This window comes from Oncorhynchus clarkii, chromosome 26 (genome assembly GCF_045791955.1).
Source record: "Oncorhynchus clarkii lewisi isolate Uvic-CL-2024 chromosome 26, UVic_Ocla_1.0, whole genome shotgun sequence".
Lineage (NCBI taxonomy): Eukaryota > Metazoa > Chordata > Actinopteri > Salmoniformes > Salmonidae > Oncorhynchus > Oncorhynchus clarkii.
The window spans coordinates 27,503,644-27,518,808 of NC_092172.1; the positions used below are offsets into that span (position 1 = coordinate 27,503,644).

A 15,165-nucleotide genomic window follows, 5' to 3' on the forward strand; every position below is an offset into this window, starting at 1 on the left:
TGTGCTATCCAGCCCAGTTGTGTGTGTGTATGCCTACGCCTACATGCACATCACACAGGGCAATGTGCTCTAAGGTCAAGTTGGCAAAGGCCTACCAACCAGCCTTGTACACACATACATACAGGAACAGCACACACTGGTTACACACACAGGAAACACACCACACTGTCCCCTTACTCATGCTCACACATCACACAGAAACACTCCCACACTGGACACACACACAGAAACACACACACAGGTTTAATATCCTGAAGCTTCTGCAGGAATTTGACACCAATGAATGTGTGTCAGTTTGTCAGTTTTCCTCCTCTGCTCTTCTTCCTGGCCCTTTGAACACAGACTGGCCATGAATAGTGTATGTTGTTTTGTGTTGTAGATTCACTCTGTCTGTGGACCAGTTTTCCTCTCCTTTTGTTTGTTCCACTCTAAATAGAATAACTTAGAGTGCCGGGTTGTCTGGAAGCCCATTGTGCATCCTGATTGTGTTGATGTTGGTGGTGTTGTTGTTTGTGTTGTTGTTAGTGTTTTTGATGGTGGTGATGTTGTTGGTGGGGGTGGTGTTGTTGTTGGTGTTATTGGTGGTGTTTGGTGGTGTTGTAGTTGATGGTGGTGGTGGTGTTTGTGTAGTTGGTGGTATTGTAGTTGATGTTGGTGGTGTTGTAGTTGGTGGTGGTGTTATTGTTATTGGTGTTGGTGTAATTGATGGTGGTGTAGTTGTTGGTGTTTGGTGGTGTAGTTGATGGTGGTGTTGTTGGTGTTTGGTGGTGTTGTAGTTGATGGTGGTGGTGGTGTTTGTGTAGTTGGTGGTATTGTAGTTGATGTTGGTGGTGTTGTAGTTGGTGGTGGTGGTGGTGTTGTTGATGTTGGTGGTGGTGGTGGTGATGTTGGATGGTGGTCTTATTGGTGTTGGTGGTGTAGTTGTTGGTGCTGTTTGGTGGTGTTGATGGTGGTGGTATTTGGTGGTGTTGTAGTTGATGGTGGTGTGGTTGTTGTTGGTGGTGTTGTAGTTGATGGTGGTGGTGTTGTTGGTGTTTGGTGTTGTAGTTGATGGTGTTGGTGTAGTTGGTGGGGGTGGTGTTGTAGTTTGTGGTGGTGTTGTTGGTGTTTGGTGGTGTTGTAGTTGGTGGTGATGTGTTTGGTGATGTTGTAGTTGTTGGTAGTGGTGGTGTTGTTGGTGTTTGGTGTTGTAGTTGATGGTGTTGGTGTAGTTGGTGGGGGTGGTGTTGTAGTTTGGTGGTGGTGGTGTTGGTGTTTGGTGGTGTTGTAGTTGGTGGTGATGTGTTTGGTGATGTTGTAGTTGTTGGTGGTGGTGGTGTTGTTGGTGTTTGGTGGTGTTTTAATTGGTGGTGGTGTTAGTGGTGTTGGTGTTGGTGGCGTTGTAGTTGATAGTGGGGGTGTTGGTGGTGGTGTTATTGGTGTAGTTGGTGGTGTTGTAGTTGATGGTGGTGGTGTTGTTGGTGTTTGGTGGTGTTGTAGTTGGTGTTGTAGTTGATGGTGGGGGTGGTGTTGGTGGTGTTGTAGTTGTTGGTGTTGTTTAGTCTGCAGATAAAGCTGTAGCCCCCTGAAGGGAAATCTACTAACAACATAAAGCTAATAGGTTCTCTGTCTCCGTCTCCCATACTGACATTTCACCTTTTCCTCTGTATTCATGCACATACCTTTTCCTCTGTATTCATGCACATATCTTTTCCTCTGTATTCACGCACATACCTTTTCCTCTGTATTCATGCACATACCTTTTCCTCTGTATTCATGCACATACCTTTTCCTCTGTATTCATGCACATACCTTTTCCTCTGTATTCATGCACATACCTTTTCCTCTGTATTCATGCACATACCTTTTCCTCTGTATTCATGCACATACCTTTTCCTCTGTATTCATGCACATACCTTTTCCTCTGTATTCATGCACATACCTTTTCCTCTGTATTCATGCACATACCTTTTCCTCTGTATTCATGCACATACCTTTTCTGTTTGTCCACTTTTTGATCCAGCCCCCTTTTGAGTCATTCAGGACACAACCTTTTTAAGCGTACACTTTAATGTTCGTAACAGGACATTTTATTTCACTCTAAAAGTCAGGACATATTTTGGCGGTCGGGACTCTCGCATTCCCCCGCGTCCCGCATGAGGTCTCTGGCATTATTAGGCCGGCAGAAATGTGAAACGCATGTAGTAAATGTCTGGGAATATATACGAGGCCTGCTGTCCTTAAACCTCACAGCCTTCACTCTGCTCTGAGCTTGTTCGCTGCTGATGTGGGGAAGCTGTGCGGCAAGGGGCGGGGCGAAGCGTTCACACCGGTGTCCACAGCACATTTAAAGGTTTAAAGGCAGGAGCGGGTCACTGACATGGTACTCTCGCCCGCCGGCTCTCAGCCAGCCAGTGGCTGACAGGGGTGTGGGGTGTGTGCACCTGTGGGGCTGTGGGGAGAGAATAAAGGACGGAGGGACGCAGACGGGAGAGATGGATGGAGGGAGGGAAGGAGGTGAGGGGAGGGTTCGGCACTTGTGAAATTTATTTGGGTATCGCAGTTTTACGCTGGTTGCCATTGGATTTACAGGTCGGAATGGAATGTGAGCCAATGAAAGGGCTTTGATCCTTCCACCAGGTTGGGTCTTTATAGGAGGGAGCCAGTACGCAGAACGCAGCAGGGCATTCTTTATAAGGTTGTGAGGAACCTCACTGCAGAACCCAGAAATCATAAAAATGTGAGACGACAATGAAGCTAGGGGACTATGGGATATCATCTGGGGAGGTTGAATTAAATGGGATGCTGATGCTTCACAGTTTCAGTTTAAATGTAGGCTAATGCATTCGTCAACTCCCAAAACCCTGGATTAATCTGTTCTCTTCTATAGTACATGTCATTACCTGTAAATTCATCATGACGTGTGCATCTTTGCTGACCTTTGTGTACTGACCTGTGTCTGGTCTCCTCTTCTCCAGAGGCGCAGGCTGCTGCAGGAGCTAGGAGACCAGCGCATCCCCTACCTCGGGCCCTCAGACCATGGCTTCCAACAGCTGGTGAGTCACTCAGTCAGGCTGGTCCAGAGTCCAGACCACTGTTGACCTTCTGTCATCCCACTGCCATTGGTTGGTACTAGTCCATACCAAAGCCTTCTGTCATCCCATTGTCGTTGGTACTAGTCCAGACTTTATGTCATCCCAATGCCATTGGTACTAGTCCAGACCTTCTGTCATCCCACTGCCATTGGTACTAATCCAGACCTTCTGTTATCCCACTGCCATTGGTACTAGTCCAGACCTTCTGTCATCCCACTGCCATTGGTACAAGTCCAGACCTTCTGTCATCCCACTGCCATTGGTACTAGTCCAGACCTTCTGTTATCCCACTGCCATTGGTACTAGTCCAGACCTTCTGTCATCCCACTGCCATTGGTACAAGTCCAGACCTTCTGTCATCCCACTGCCATTGGTACTAGTCCAGACCTTCTGTCATCCCACTGCCATTGGTACTAGTCCAGACCTTCTGTCATCCCACTGCCGTTGGTACTAGTCCAGACCTTCTGTCATCCCACTGCCATTGGTACAAGTCCAGACCTTCTGTCATCCCACTGCCATTGGTACTAGTCCAGACCTTCTGTCATCCCACTGCCATTGGTACTAGTCCAGACCTTCTGTCATCCCACTGCCGTTGGTACTAGTCCAGACCTTCTGTCATCCCACTGCCATTGGTACTAGTCCAGACCTTCTGCCATTGGTACTAGTCCATACCAAAGCCTTCTGTCTATCCCACTGGAGACAGAGGACTCAGCACTTGGAAAGATACTTAGCTCATTGGCAGAACCATAGAATTAGAAGGAACATGGCTAGTTATACAATATTTATGTTGGATGTTTGGTCTGTGTACTTGTTCTCCATCAATTGTTTCTGGAGACAGAGACCACTTTATTCATAGCAATCAGAACAACAGCTAATTGATCTGTGTTTGCCTGTGTTCCAGTGGGAGACTAGCTACTCTGGCCTGGCTCTGCGGCGGTCCTGCTCCCTGCCTGAGGAGCTTCATGGTCGGGTGGAGGCTGCTCTGTTCACCCTGCGGCGGAGGGGCTGTTTCCTGAGGGACCTGGTGAAGGTGAGGGACCGAGACGTCTTCACCGCCGTGTCCCGGGTGCTGCTGGGTCAGCCAGGAACCACCTACCGCTATCTGGACACGCGGCTCTTCACCATCCCCTGGCACACAGACGAGCAGAGAGGGACCTGCTGCGACCCAGACCTCAGCGCTGCCTGCAAAGCACTCTGGGAGCTCAACTGCTTCTTTTGCTCTGATGTCAGAGACAGGAAGGAGGGGGATGTTTTCAAGCAGTGCAGGAAAGAGTTGGTTGGTGCTATAGAGTCTAAACCCAGTGTAGAAGGAGACACGGAGTCTAAAGATAGCGAGGAGTCCAAACCCAGTGACGATGGAGGAGACTCGGAGTCCAAGCAGAGTGAGGAGGGAGAGACTGAGTCAAAGCACAGCGACGATTGGGACATAGAGTCAAAACACAGTGAAGAGGAAGGCCCATCGTCCAAACAGGATGCAGCGTGGGAGTCAAGACACGGCGACGAGATGGGAGACATGAAGACTAAACAAACTGAATTGGCGTCAAAACAACACAGTGAGGGAAAACACACAGGCTGGAAGCACAGGCCAGCTGGCAGCACAGAGACAGAGACCACAGACCTAGGCACTCAGGAGAAGCCTGTGGCTGAGCTAAAACACAGTCTCTCTGGGTACCACATTGAAGATGAGGAGGATGAAGACCAGCAGAGTGGCCAGGGATGCTCTAACCTCAACCCTGCTAAGACATCCTGTCCTGGCCCGACCCAGTTCAACGTCACCCTGCTCAACTACATGGACCCAGCAGCTATGAGCCAGCTGAAAGAAGAGCCGTATTATGGGATGGGTAAGATGGCTGTGGGCTGGCACCATGATGAGAACCTGGTCAGCTTATCTCCTGTGGCCGTCTACAGCTACAGCTGTCATGACGGCGACAAAGGTGAGGGTCAAAGCTCATACAGTATAGTTGTTGTATATCACTGTCAGTAGTGGTAGATCCCCGTCAAACTAGACCCAAACTTCCTCAAAAACACGCTTCAGTCTCACTTGTTATCCCATTTTTATCACTCCACCCACAACCCCTTAGAAGTAGCTATTTTCTTCTCCACTGTGATGTCATTTTGAGCTACTATCTCTATCAAATGCAGGTAACAGCTAACGTTGTGTATGTGGCCCTACAGCAGCTCACTTCCAACAGCTTTACAGCATTTATCTCAGACACGGCCTCCAGTGAGCCAGCCATCAGATCTATCAGCCTGATAGTGTCAGGGCATTATCAAATGTCATCACAGGCTGCCTCTGTTCTGTTCTGACAGGCTGGGATGCCTTATCGCTAGCAGGGCCAGGGGATGAGGGAAGATCATCAACACACACTCTCTGGGACACATTCAGGGGCTAAACACATGCTGAACGGCACACTACAAAACTCCAACAAATCGCCCAGCCTTATCGCTCAACGATCTGATCTAAGTCATTTCCTCCAGAAATGATCAATGTGTAATTATCTGATATGGAATAATGAGTGTCTGCTTTGATTACTGGTTCTAGACTGTACAGCAGTATTTAGTCAGTATTGAGGCAGTGTTTAGCCTAGATGTTCTATCATAGTGGATCTCGGCCTGATTTTTTAGGGCTGATATGAGTGTATCTTTTTTGATGGAGTTCATTGCTATTGAATCAGTGATCGTCTAACAAAAGTCTGATTGATCGACCATGATCATATTTTTAAATCAAATATTTACTCTGTTTTACGACCAAGGTGCACAATCCCCTTTTCACATGACAATACAGTGCACAACCCATATCTCAGCCGCCTTTGCAGCGGGCCAACATCATTTCAGAGGGATTGGCTAAACAGAACCACCTGCTGTAGAGTAAAAGTCTGTGGAGATGATTTGTTCTGACCCTTGACCCCTGGGAACGCTGGCTTCAAACAGCAGAGGACCGACCGGCCGGGGCTGTAGTCTAGGTAGCCTGTTCTATCTGCAGCTGTGCCTTTCCTTTGTAGGCCAAACTGACCCCACAGCACCAGACTTCACAGGCAAACCTGACAAAGTTTAGCAGCACTGCTTGCTAACCCCGCTGTGCATTACTCAAGAAATGCTATGTTCACTTTGGGCCAGATCGTTCTGAATTCTCCCAGAACCACAGAGATGGAATTGTTACCATGCGGAATGTTGTTTTTTTACGAGGGGGCCCATGTTTTTTTTACATTGTTCTCGGCTGCGCCGCAGTCAAAGCCCCTCTCTCTCTCTTTCTCAACTCAATAATTGAGCTGTTTTACATCCCAGTCTGGTACGTACAGTAACCAGTAACCTTCTATGCATGTTTATTTGCACGACACCTGTCTTTCTTTGACGCGCTTACTTTTCATGTCAGGTCTGGGAGAAGTCTAGTATTTGTCTCTTTTTCCCAAGGCTCTGTCTGGTGTTTCAGAATGGTTTTATTTAGAGTCACCCAGCTGCTCTCATTCGGAGGTATCTGGCTTGGCGGCGGAGTGTTTTCCGGCTAGAAAGACCACAATGCTCTTTACTCCAGCTCCAACACCATTCCCAACCTGGGTCCTTTAGGAGCAGTGTCATTAATGGCTCTCTCAGAAAGCGCTGGCTGGAAATTAAGTTACTATTTGTCCTCTGCTGAGCAAAGGAGAAGGCCTGATTTGCCTTGGTGCTGAGAGAGGCCCGGGAAGACTTTAGTATTGATTTATGCTGAAGGGTGTGGACCTAACAGGGGCTGGGTAGATCTCGTTTTCTCACCATGCCTCGGATGGAGGACAGACGGGGAGAGGCTGAGGGAGAGGCTCAGAGACTGGCTATGGGAGGAGAATAGTCCCCACTACCCTGTCTGTCTGCTGCCCCTACACACACTAGCTACCTAACATCAAATACTTTTATTAAAAAGGCTTTCCTCTTGTACAGAAACTGTGATGAAGACACAAGTTGTACTGAGAGATAATGTAACAATATGCCCTGTCTCCTATTGTATATTTGGTTCTGATCTTACTGACCTAAGTGGTGGGATTGTTTGTGTTTAGCAGGTGTGAGCTCGGAGGAGGGTCCTGCAGAGAAGGGCTGCTGGAGGATTGGTCTAAAGGTGGCCTGGGACATCCACACCCCTGGACTGACCCTCCCACTGCAGTCCGGAGACTCCTACTACCTTAGAGGTACTAGAGCATGCACACCATTCCTTCTACATGACATCTCTAGTCTGTGTGAGATTTACACTTGATGTTCTAGTGTGTTTGGTTTACTGTGTCCCTACTGACCCATAGAAGCAGGATGCACTCCAGACTCTCGCTCGCTCTCTTTCTCTCTCTTTTCTCCCTTCTTCTTTTCTCCCGCTCTCTCTCTCTCTTTCTTTTATCTCTATTTCTCGCTTTCTCATCATTGTGTTAGTCTGAACCCAACCCGACCAGAAGCCCTGTTCTGTTCTGTTCCGCATGTAGCTCGGACTCTGGCCTGCTTGTGTATCGGAAACCCTAAGGTTCCATGTTATGTTCCATGTTATTTTGTGAAGTCCTGTGACCCGGTGCTGTGGCAGCGGTGCTGGTGGTGTCTCTATGAAGTGGAGAGGACAGTCAGCGGGCCATGAGGGTGTAAATCAGACCTTAATGCTGATGGTGTCTCTATGGAGTGGAGAGGACAGGCAGCGGGCCATGAGGGTGTAAATCAGACCTTAATGCTGGTGGTGTCTCTATGGAGTGGAGAGGACAGGCAGCGGGCCATGAGGGTGTAAATCAGACCTTAATGCTGGTGGTGTCTCTATGGAGTGGAGAGGACAGGCAGTGGGCCATGAGGGTGTAAATCAGACCTTAATGCTGGTGGTGTCTCTATGAAGTGGAGAGGACAGTCAGCGGGCCATGAGGGTGTAAATCAGACCTTAATGCTGGTGGTGTCTCTATGGAGTGGAGAGGACAGGCAGCGGGCCATGAGGGTGTAAATCAGACCTTAATGCTGGTGGTGTCTCTATGGAGTGGAGAGGACAGGCAGCGGGCCATGAGGGTGTAAATCAGACCTTAATGCTGGTGGTGTCTCTATGGAGTGGAGAGGACAGGCAGCGGGCCATGAGGGTGTAAATCAGACCTTAATGCTGGTGGTGTCTCTATGGAGTGGAGAGGACAGGCAGCGGGCCATGAGGGTGTAAATCAGACCTTAATGCTGGTGGTGTCTCTATGGAGTGGAGAGGACAGGCAGCGGGCCATGAGGGTGTAAATCAGACCTTAATGCTGGTGGTGTCTCTATGGAGTGGAGAGGACAGGCAGCGGGCCATGAGGGTGTAAATCAGACCTTAATGCTGGTGGTGTCTCTATGGAGTGGAGAGGACAGGCAGCGGGCCATGAGGGTGTAAATCAGACCTTAATGCTGGTGGTGTCTCTATGGAGTGGAGAGGACAGGCAGCGGGCCATGAGGGTGTAAATCAGACCTTAATGCTGATGGCTACAGCAGATGCCTTAGCTTCTACAATACAGGACAAGGCTACACAGCTATTATTGGCTACCTCTAGCTTCCCAATCACAGCAGCACACCATGTCCCACACTGTGTATGGGTTAGGACCTCCAAGACATCATTGTGTGTATTTGTCTGGGATCGTTGGTGAAATATGACTGCATAGTTGTTTTGGACACATACAAATAGACACACACACACACAAAGACACAGGTAAGAACATGCAGGAACAGACTCATATTCTACTTCAAAACATGTTGATGTGAGTAGAAACCATGAGTTGGAGTGACCTGATGGGACATAACCCAGACAGGATGAGATTTGTCACTTTCAGTCCAGGCATGATAACAGAGTGATGGCCTGCTCTAGAAACACCATTGTAATTGGACCTGACTGAACTGGATCAATGGGGATTTATGTTCCAGTTTGGAAGATCCCTACAGGATCACTATGGTACTGTAGCAGCTCACACAGTCAGTCTGTCTCAGTCCTACACCTGGATCAGGTACACAGTACAGACACTATCTACTGTAATCAACCAAGACTACATTCAAGAAACTAGTCCACTCAGTGTTTCATTGGATGTTATAGCATGCCTCGACAAGGGACAGAAATAAAAGCTATCTTTGTGATGCCTGTTGACTAGTGGCTTTCTGGTGTTTTTTAAATGTTTTATTATTATTTAAAACATTTTGTTGTAGTTTTTGCCCCTTTTTGCTGCACTGCTTCTTGACACACTGCTCGCTTAACCCGGAAGCCAGCCGGATCAATGTGTCGGAGGAAAGCTGGCGACCGAAGTCAGCGTGCGTGCGCCCGGCCCGACACAAGGAGTCGCTAGAGAGCAATGGGACAAGGACATCCCAGACGGCCAAACCATCCCCTAGGCTGGGCCAATTGTGCACCGCCTCATGAGTCTCCCGGTCGCTGCTGGCTGCGACACAGCCCGGGATGGAACCTGGGTCCGTAGTGACGCCTCTAGACAGCCTCTGCCTTTGTGGTGTTTTGATAAAGAACGGGCCCGTGTACCATAATGAACACCATCATTCCTTTTAGGCACCGTTAGTCAGTGACTCAACCTCTGAACTGTTAATGTTGTGTGTAATATGTGTGGTTAAAAAAGAACAATGCAAGTCTGACACCGAGCCTGTTGGGTAATACGATTTCCAGCTCCCAACTCACGAGGGACCTGAGAAAGAGTTGACCCAATATATTTAAAAGCCTGCTGCTTCCTGGAAAAAGGAAGGGGACAAGTGGCAACAGTTGAGGGGGTAGAGAAAGAAAGATTAATATTTATTACAGAAATCGAGTTTGTCCCCCCAGTGCCATCAGACTGTGGAGGACCAGATTTATGGAGATCATTTATTATTGGATATAAACTGTTTTAAAGACGGGAGTCATTCCCCCCAGAGATCTAATCCTTCACAATCTCATCAGAGGATAACACAGAACAGTGGGGGAACTTGTTTTGTTTGTCATGCTCTTTTTCAGTTCTTTCCCTCACGACCTCATAATAATATCTATCTTCTTAAATCACTTCACTGTTTGACTTTCAAATCAAAGGCATTAGCCAGCCACACTGCTCAAGGCGGGGTGTAAATATGCACATGTGCAGTGAGTGACAGCTCTGTAATGGCTAAATTAATGATTTGTTGTGGAGCAAATAATAATAGAGCTGGGCGACATCTAAACACACAAACAAGCTCGTGGACTGACGGGACTGATACACTCAAAACAGCAGTTGGGATTGGATCAGGATCTTTGTTTATTGGATAAATGTTTGTTGAAATGAGACCTGACAGTGTTTGTTGATATGAGACCTCCATCATGAGGAATGAGATCTGACAGTGTTTGTTGATATGAGACCTCCATCATGAGGAATGAGATCTGACAGTGTTTGTTGATATGAGACCTCCATCATGAGGGATTGAATGAGATCTGACTGTGTTTGTTGATATGAGACCTCCATCATGAGGGATTGAATGAGATCTGACTGTGTTTGTTGATATGAGACCTCCATCATGAGGGATTGAATGAGACCTGACAGTGTTTGTTGATATGAGACCTCCATCATGAGGGATTGAATGAGACCTGACAGTGTTTGTTGATATGAGACCTCCATCATGAGGGAATGAATGAGATCTGACTGTATGTTGATATGAGACCTCCATCATGGGGGATTGAATGAGACCTGACAGTGTTTGTTGATATGAGACCTCCATCATGAGGGAATAAATTAGATCTGACAGTGTTTGTTAATATGAGACCTCCATCATGAGGAATGAGATCTGACAGTGTTTGTTGATATGAGACCTCCATCATGAGGGAATAAATTAGATCTGACAGTGTTTGTTAATATGAGACCTCCATCATGAGGAATGAGATCTGACAGTGTTTGTTGATATGAGACCTCCATCATGAGGAATGAGATCTGACAGTGTTTGTTGATATGAGACCTCCATCATGTGGGATGAGATCTGATAGTGTTTGTTGATATGAGACCTCCATCATGAGGAATGAGATCTGACAGTGTTTGTTGATATGAGACCTCCATAATGTGGAATGTGATCTGACAGTGTTTGTTGATATGAGACCTCCATCATGAAGGAATAAATGAGATCTGACAGTGTATGTTGATATGAGACCTCCATCATGAGGATTGAGATCTGACAGTGTTTGTTGATATGAGACCTTCATCATGTGGAATGAGATCTGACAGTGTTTGTTGATATGAGACCTCCATCATGAGGGAATGAATGAGATCTGACAGTGTTTGTTGATATGAGACCTCCATCATGAGGGATTGAATGAGATCTGACTGTGTTTGTTGATATGAGATCTCCATCATGAGGGAATAAATGAGATCTGACTGTGTTTGTTAATATGAGACCTCCATCATGAGGAATGAGATCTGACTGTGTTTGTTGATATGAGACCTCCATCATGAGGGATTGAATGAGATCTGACAGTATTTGTTGATATGAGACCTCCATCATGAGGGAATGAATGAGATCTGACAGTGTTTGTTGATATGAGACCTCCATCATAAGGGAATGAATGTGATCTGACAGTGTTTCTTGATATGAGATCTCCATCATGAGGATTGAGATCTGACAGAGTTTGTTGATATGAGACCTCCATCATGAGGGAATAAATGAGATCTGACTGTATGTTGATATGAGACCTCCATCATGAGGGAATAAATGAGATCTGACAGTGTTTGTTAATATGAGACCTCCATAATGAGGAATGAGATCTGACAGTGTTTGTTGATATGAGACCTCCATCATGAGGAATGAGATCTGACAGTGTTTGTTGATATGAGACCTCCATCGTGTGGAATGAGATCTGACAGTGTTTGTTGATATGAGACCTCCATCATGTGGAATGAGATCTGACAGTGTTTGTTGATATGAGACCTCCATCATGAGGGATTGAATGAGATCTGACAGTGTTTGTTGATATGAGACCTCCATCATGAAGGAATAAATGAGATCTGACTGTGTTCGTTGATATGAGACCTGACAGTGTTTGTTGATATGAGACATCCATCATAAGGGAATGAATGTGATCTGACAGTGTTTGTTGATATGAGACCTCCATCATGAGGATTGAGTTCTGACAGCGTTTGTTTTTATGAGACCTCCATCATGAGGGAATAAATGAGATCTGACTGTGTTTGTTAATATGAGACCTCCATCATGAGGAATGAGATTTGACTGTGTTTGTTGATATGAGACCTCCATCATGAGGGAATAAATGAGATCTGACTGTGTTTGTTAATATGAGACCTCCATAATGAGGAATGAGATTTGACTGTGTTTGTTGATATGACACCTCCATCATGAGGGAATAAATGAGATCTGACTGTGTTCGTTGATATGAGACCTGACAGTGTTTGTTGATATGAGACCTCCATCATGAACACTTAATTTAACTTAATATAATACACCAATAAAATCAATTTAGCTTCAAATAAATAATGAAACATGTTCAATTTGGTTTAGGAACAGTGGCTTGTTCAGGGGCAGAACGGCAGATTTTTACCTTGTCAGCTCTGGGATTTGATCTTGCAACTTTTCGGTTACAAGTCCAACGCTCTAACCACTAGGCTACCTGCCACCCCATATGAGACCTCCATCATGAGGATTGAGATCTGACAGCGTTTGTTGGTATGAGACCTCCATCATAAGGGAATGAATGAGATCTGACAGTGTTTGTTGATATGAGACCTCCATCATAAGGGAATTAATGAGATCTGACAGTGTTTGTTGATATGAGATCTCCATCATGAGGAATGAGATCTGACTGTGTTTGTTGATATGAGACCTCCATCATGAGGGATTGAATGAGATCTGACAGTGTTTGTTGATATGAGACCTCCATCATGAGGGAATGAATGAGATCTGACTGTGTTTGTTGATATGAGACCTCCATCATGAGGGATTGAATGAGATCTGACTGTGTTTGTTCAATGAAGTAGAATAATGCTCACATTTCACTGATCCTGCTGCTGGACAGAGATTGGTAGATAGAGGACCTGGCAGTCTGTTTAGTTGGTGTGGAGCAGCAAATGTGTTTTTATGGTGCATCAACAAATGAATGCTAGAACATTGGTCGCCACGATTACCTATTTGTATCTAGCCTCTCAATAACTGCATAACGCTGCAAGATACAGTGCCTTGCGAAAGTATTCGGCCCCCTTGAACTTTGCAACCTTTTGCCACATTTCAGGCTTCAAACATAAAGATATAAAACTGTATTTTTTGTGAAGAATCAACAACAAGTGGGACACAATCATGAAGTGGAACGACATTTACTGGATATTTCAAACTTTTTAAACAAATCAAAAACTGAAAAATTGGGCGTGCAAAATTATTCAGCCCCCTTAAGTTAATACTTTGTAGCGCCACCTTTTGCTGCGATTACAGCTGTAAGTCGCTTGGGGTATGCCTCTATCAGTTTTGCACATCGAGAGACTGAAATTTTTTCCCATTCCTCCTTGCAAAACAGCTCGAGCTCAGTGAGGTTGGATGGAGAGCATTTGTGAACAGCAGTTTTCAGTTCTTTCCACAGATTCTCGATTGGATTCAGGTCTGGACTTTGACTTGGCCATTCTAACACCTGGATATGTTTATTTTTGAACCATTCCATTGTAGATTTTGCTTTATGCTTTGGATCATTGTCTTGTTGGAAGACAAATCTCCGTCCCAGTCTCAGGTCTTTTGCAGACTCCACCAGGTTTTCTTCCAGAATGGTCCTGTATTTGGCTCCATCCATCTTCCCATCAATTTTAACCATCTTCCCTGTCCCTGCTGAAGAAAAGCAGGCCCAAACCATGATGCTGCCACCACCATGTTTGACAGTGGGGATGGTGTGTTCAGCTGTGTTGCTTTTACGCCAAACATAATGTTTTGCATTGTTGCCAAAAAGTTCAATTTTGGTTTCATCTGACCAGAGCACCTTCTTCCACATGTTTGGTGTGTCTCCCAGGTGGCTTGTGGCAAACTTTAAACAACACTTTTTATGGATATCTTTAAGAAATGGCTTTCTTCTTGCCACTCTTCCATAAAGGCCAGATTTGTGCAATATACGACTGATTGTTGTCCTATGGACAGAGTCTCCCACCTCAGCTGTAGATCTCTGCAGTTCATCCAGAGTGATCATGGGCCTCTTGGCTACATCTCTGATCGATCTTCTCCTTGTATGAGCTGAAAGTTTAGAGGGACGGCCAGGTCTTGGTAGATTTGCAGTGGTCTGATACTCCTTCCATTTCAAAATTATCGCTTGCACAGTGCTCCTTGGGATGTTTAAAGCTTGGGAAATCTTTTTGTATCCAAATCCGGCTTTAAACTTCTTCACAACAGTATCTCGTACCTGCCTGGTGTGTTCCTTGTTCTTCATGATGCTCTCTGCGCTTTTAACGGACCTCTGAGACTATCACAGTGCAGGTGCATTTATACGGAGACTTGATTACACACAGGTGGATTGTATTTATCATCATTAGTCATTTAGGTCAACATTGGATCATTCAGAGATCCTCACTGAACGTCTGGAGAGAGTTTGCTGCACTGAAAGTAAAGGGGCTGAATAATTTTGCACGCCCAATTTTTCAGTTTTTGATTTGTTAAAAAAGTTTGAAATATCCAATAAATGTCGTTCCACTTCATGATTGTGTCCCACTTGTTGTTGATTCTTCACAAAAAAATACAGTTTTATATCTTTATGTTTGAAGCCTGAAATGTGGCAAAAGGTCGCAAAGTTCAAGGGTTGTCCGAATACTTTCGCAAGGCACTGTAGACACATGTTCAGTTGGTGATGCAATTGTTCACCATCTTGCTAAATCCTCCAAAGTCGCACAGGGCTTGTTGCATTTATTCACGTAATAATGGAGTCAGATTGATAAATGTAGTTTATTATTATTCAACATAGTTTCCACCTACATAATGGTGTGCCCTAATGAATACACCCATGCCCTAACCTGTCCTGAACCACTGACACCTTGAAACAGGTCACTTTTCAGTGAACAGTGGTACACTTGAGAGGCTGTACTATTGCACTGTTAACAATCTAATGGCCAACACTTAACATGTTTGTAAAAAATAAATAGATAATTAGCATAAATATTAGCATTTCTGATAAAAACTAAAAACA

General features: G+C 45.6%; 1 protein-coding gene across 4 annotated transcripts in view; it reads left to right on the forward strand.

Annotated features, from left to right (window-relative positions):
* LOC139384839 (FTO alpha-ketoglutarate dependent dioxygenase) overlaps nt 1-15,165 on the forward strand; it is a 209,858-nt gene that overhangs the window by 20,539 nt on the left and 174,154 nt on the right. For 2 of the 4 annotated variants that reach the window (XR_011628883.1, XM_071129735.1), the window contains exons 2-4: nt 2,958-3,035; nt 3,976-5,008; nt 7,103-7,231. Coding sequence is in view for 2 of the 4 variants with exons in the window: in XM_071129735.1 (XP_070985836.1) it covers nt 2,958-3,035; nt 3,976-5,008; nt 7,103-7,231 (1,240 nt within the window). In the remaining 2 variants the exon portion in view is untranslated. The remainder of the gene's footprint in view (nt 1-2,957; nt 3,036-3,975; nt 5,009-7,102; nt 7,232-15,165) is intronic. The other 2 variants (XR_011628884.1, XM_071129736.1) reach the window with 1 other exon arrangement.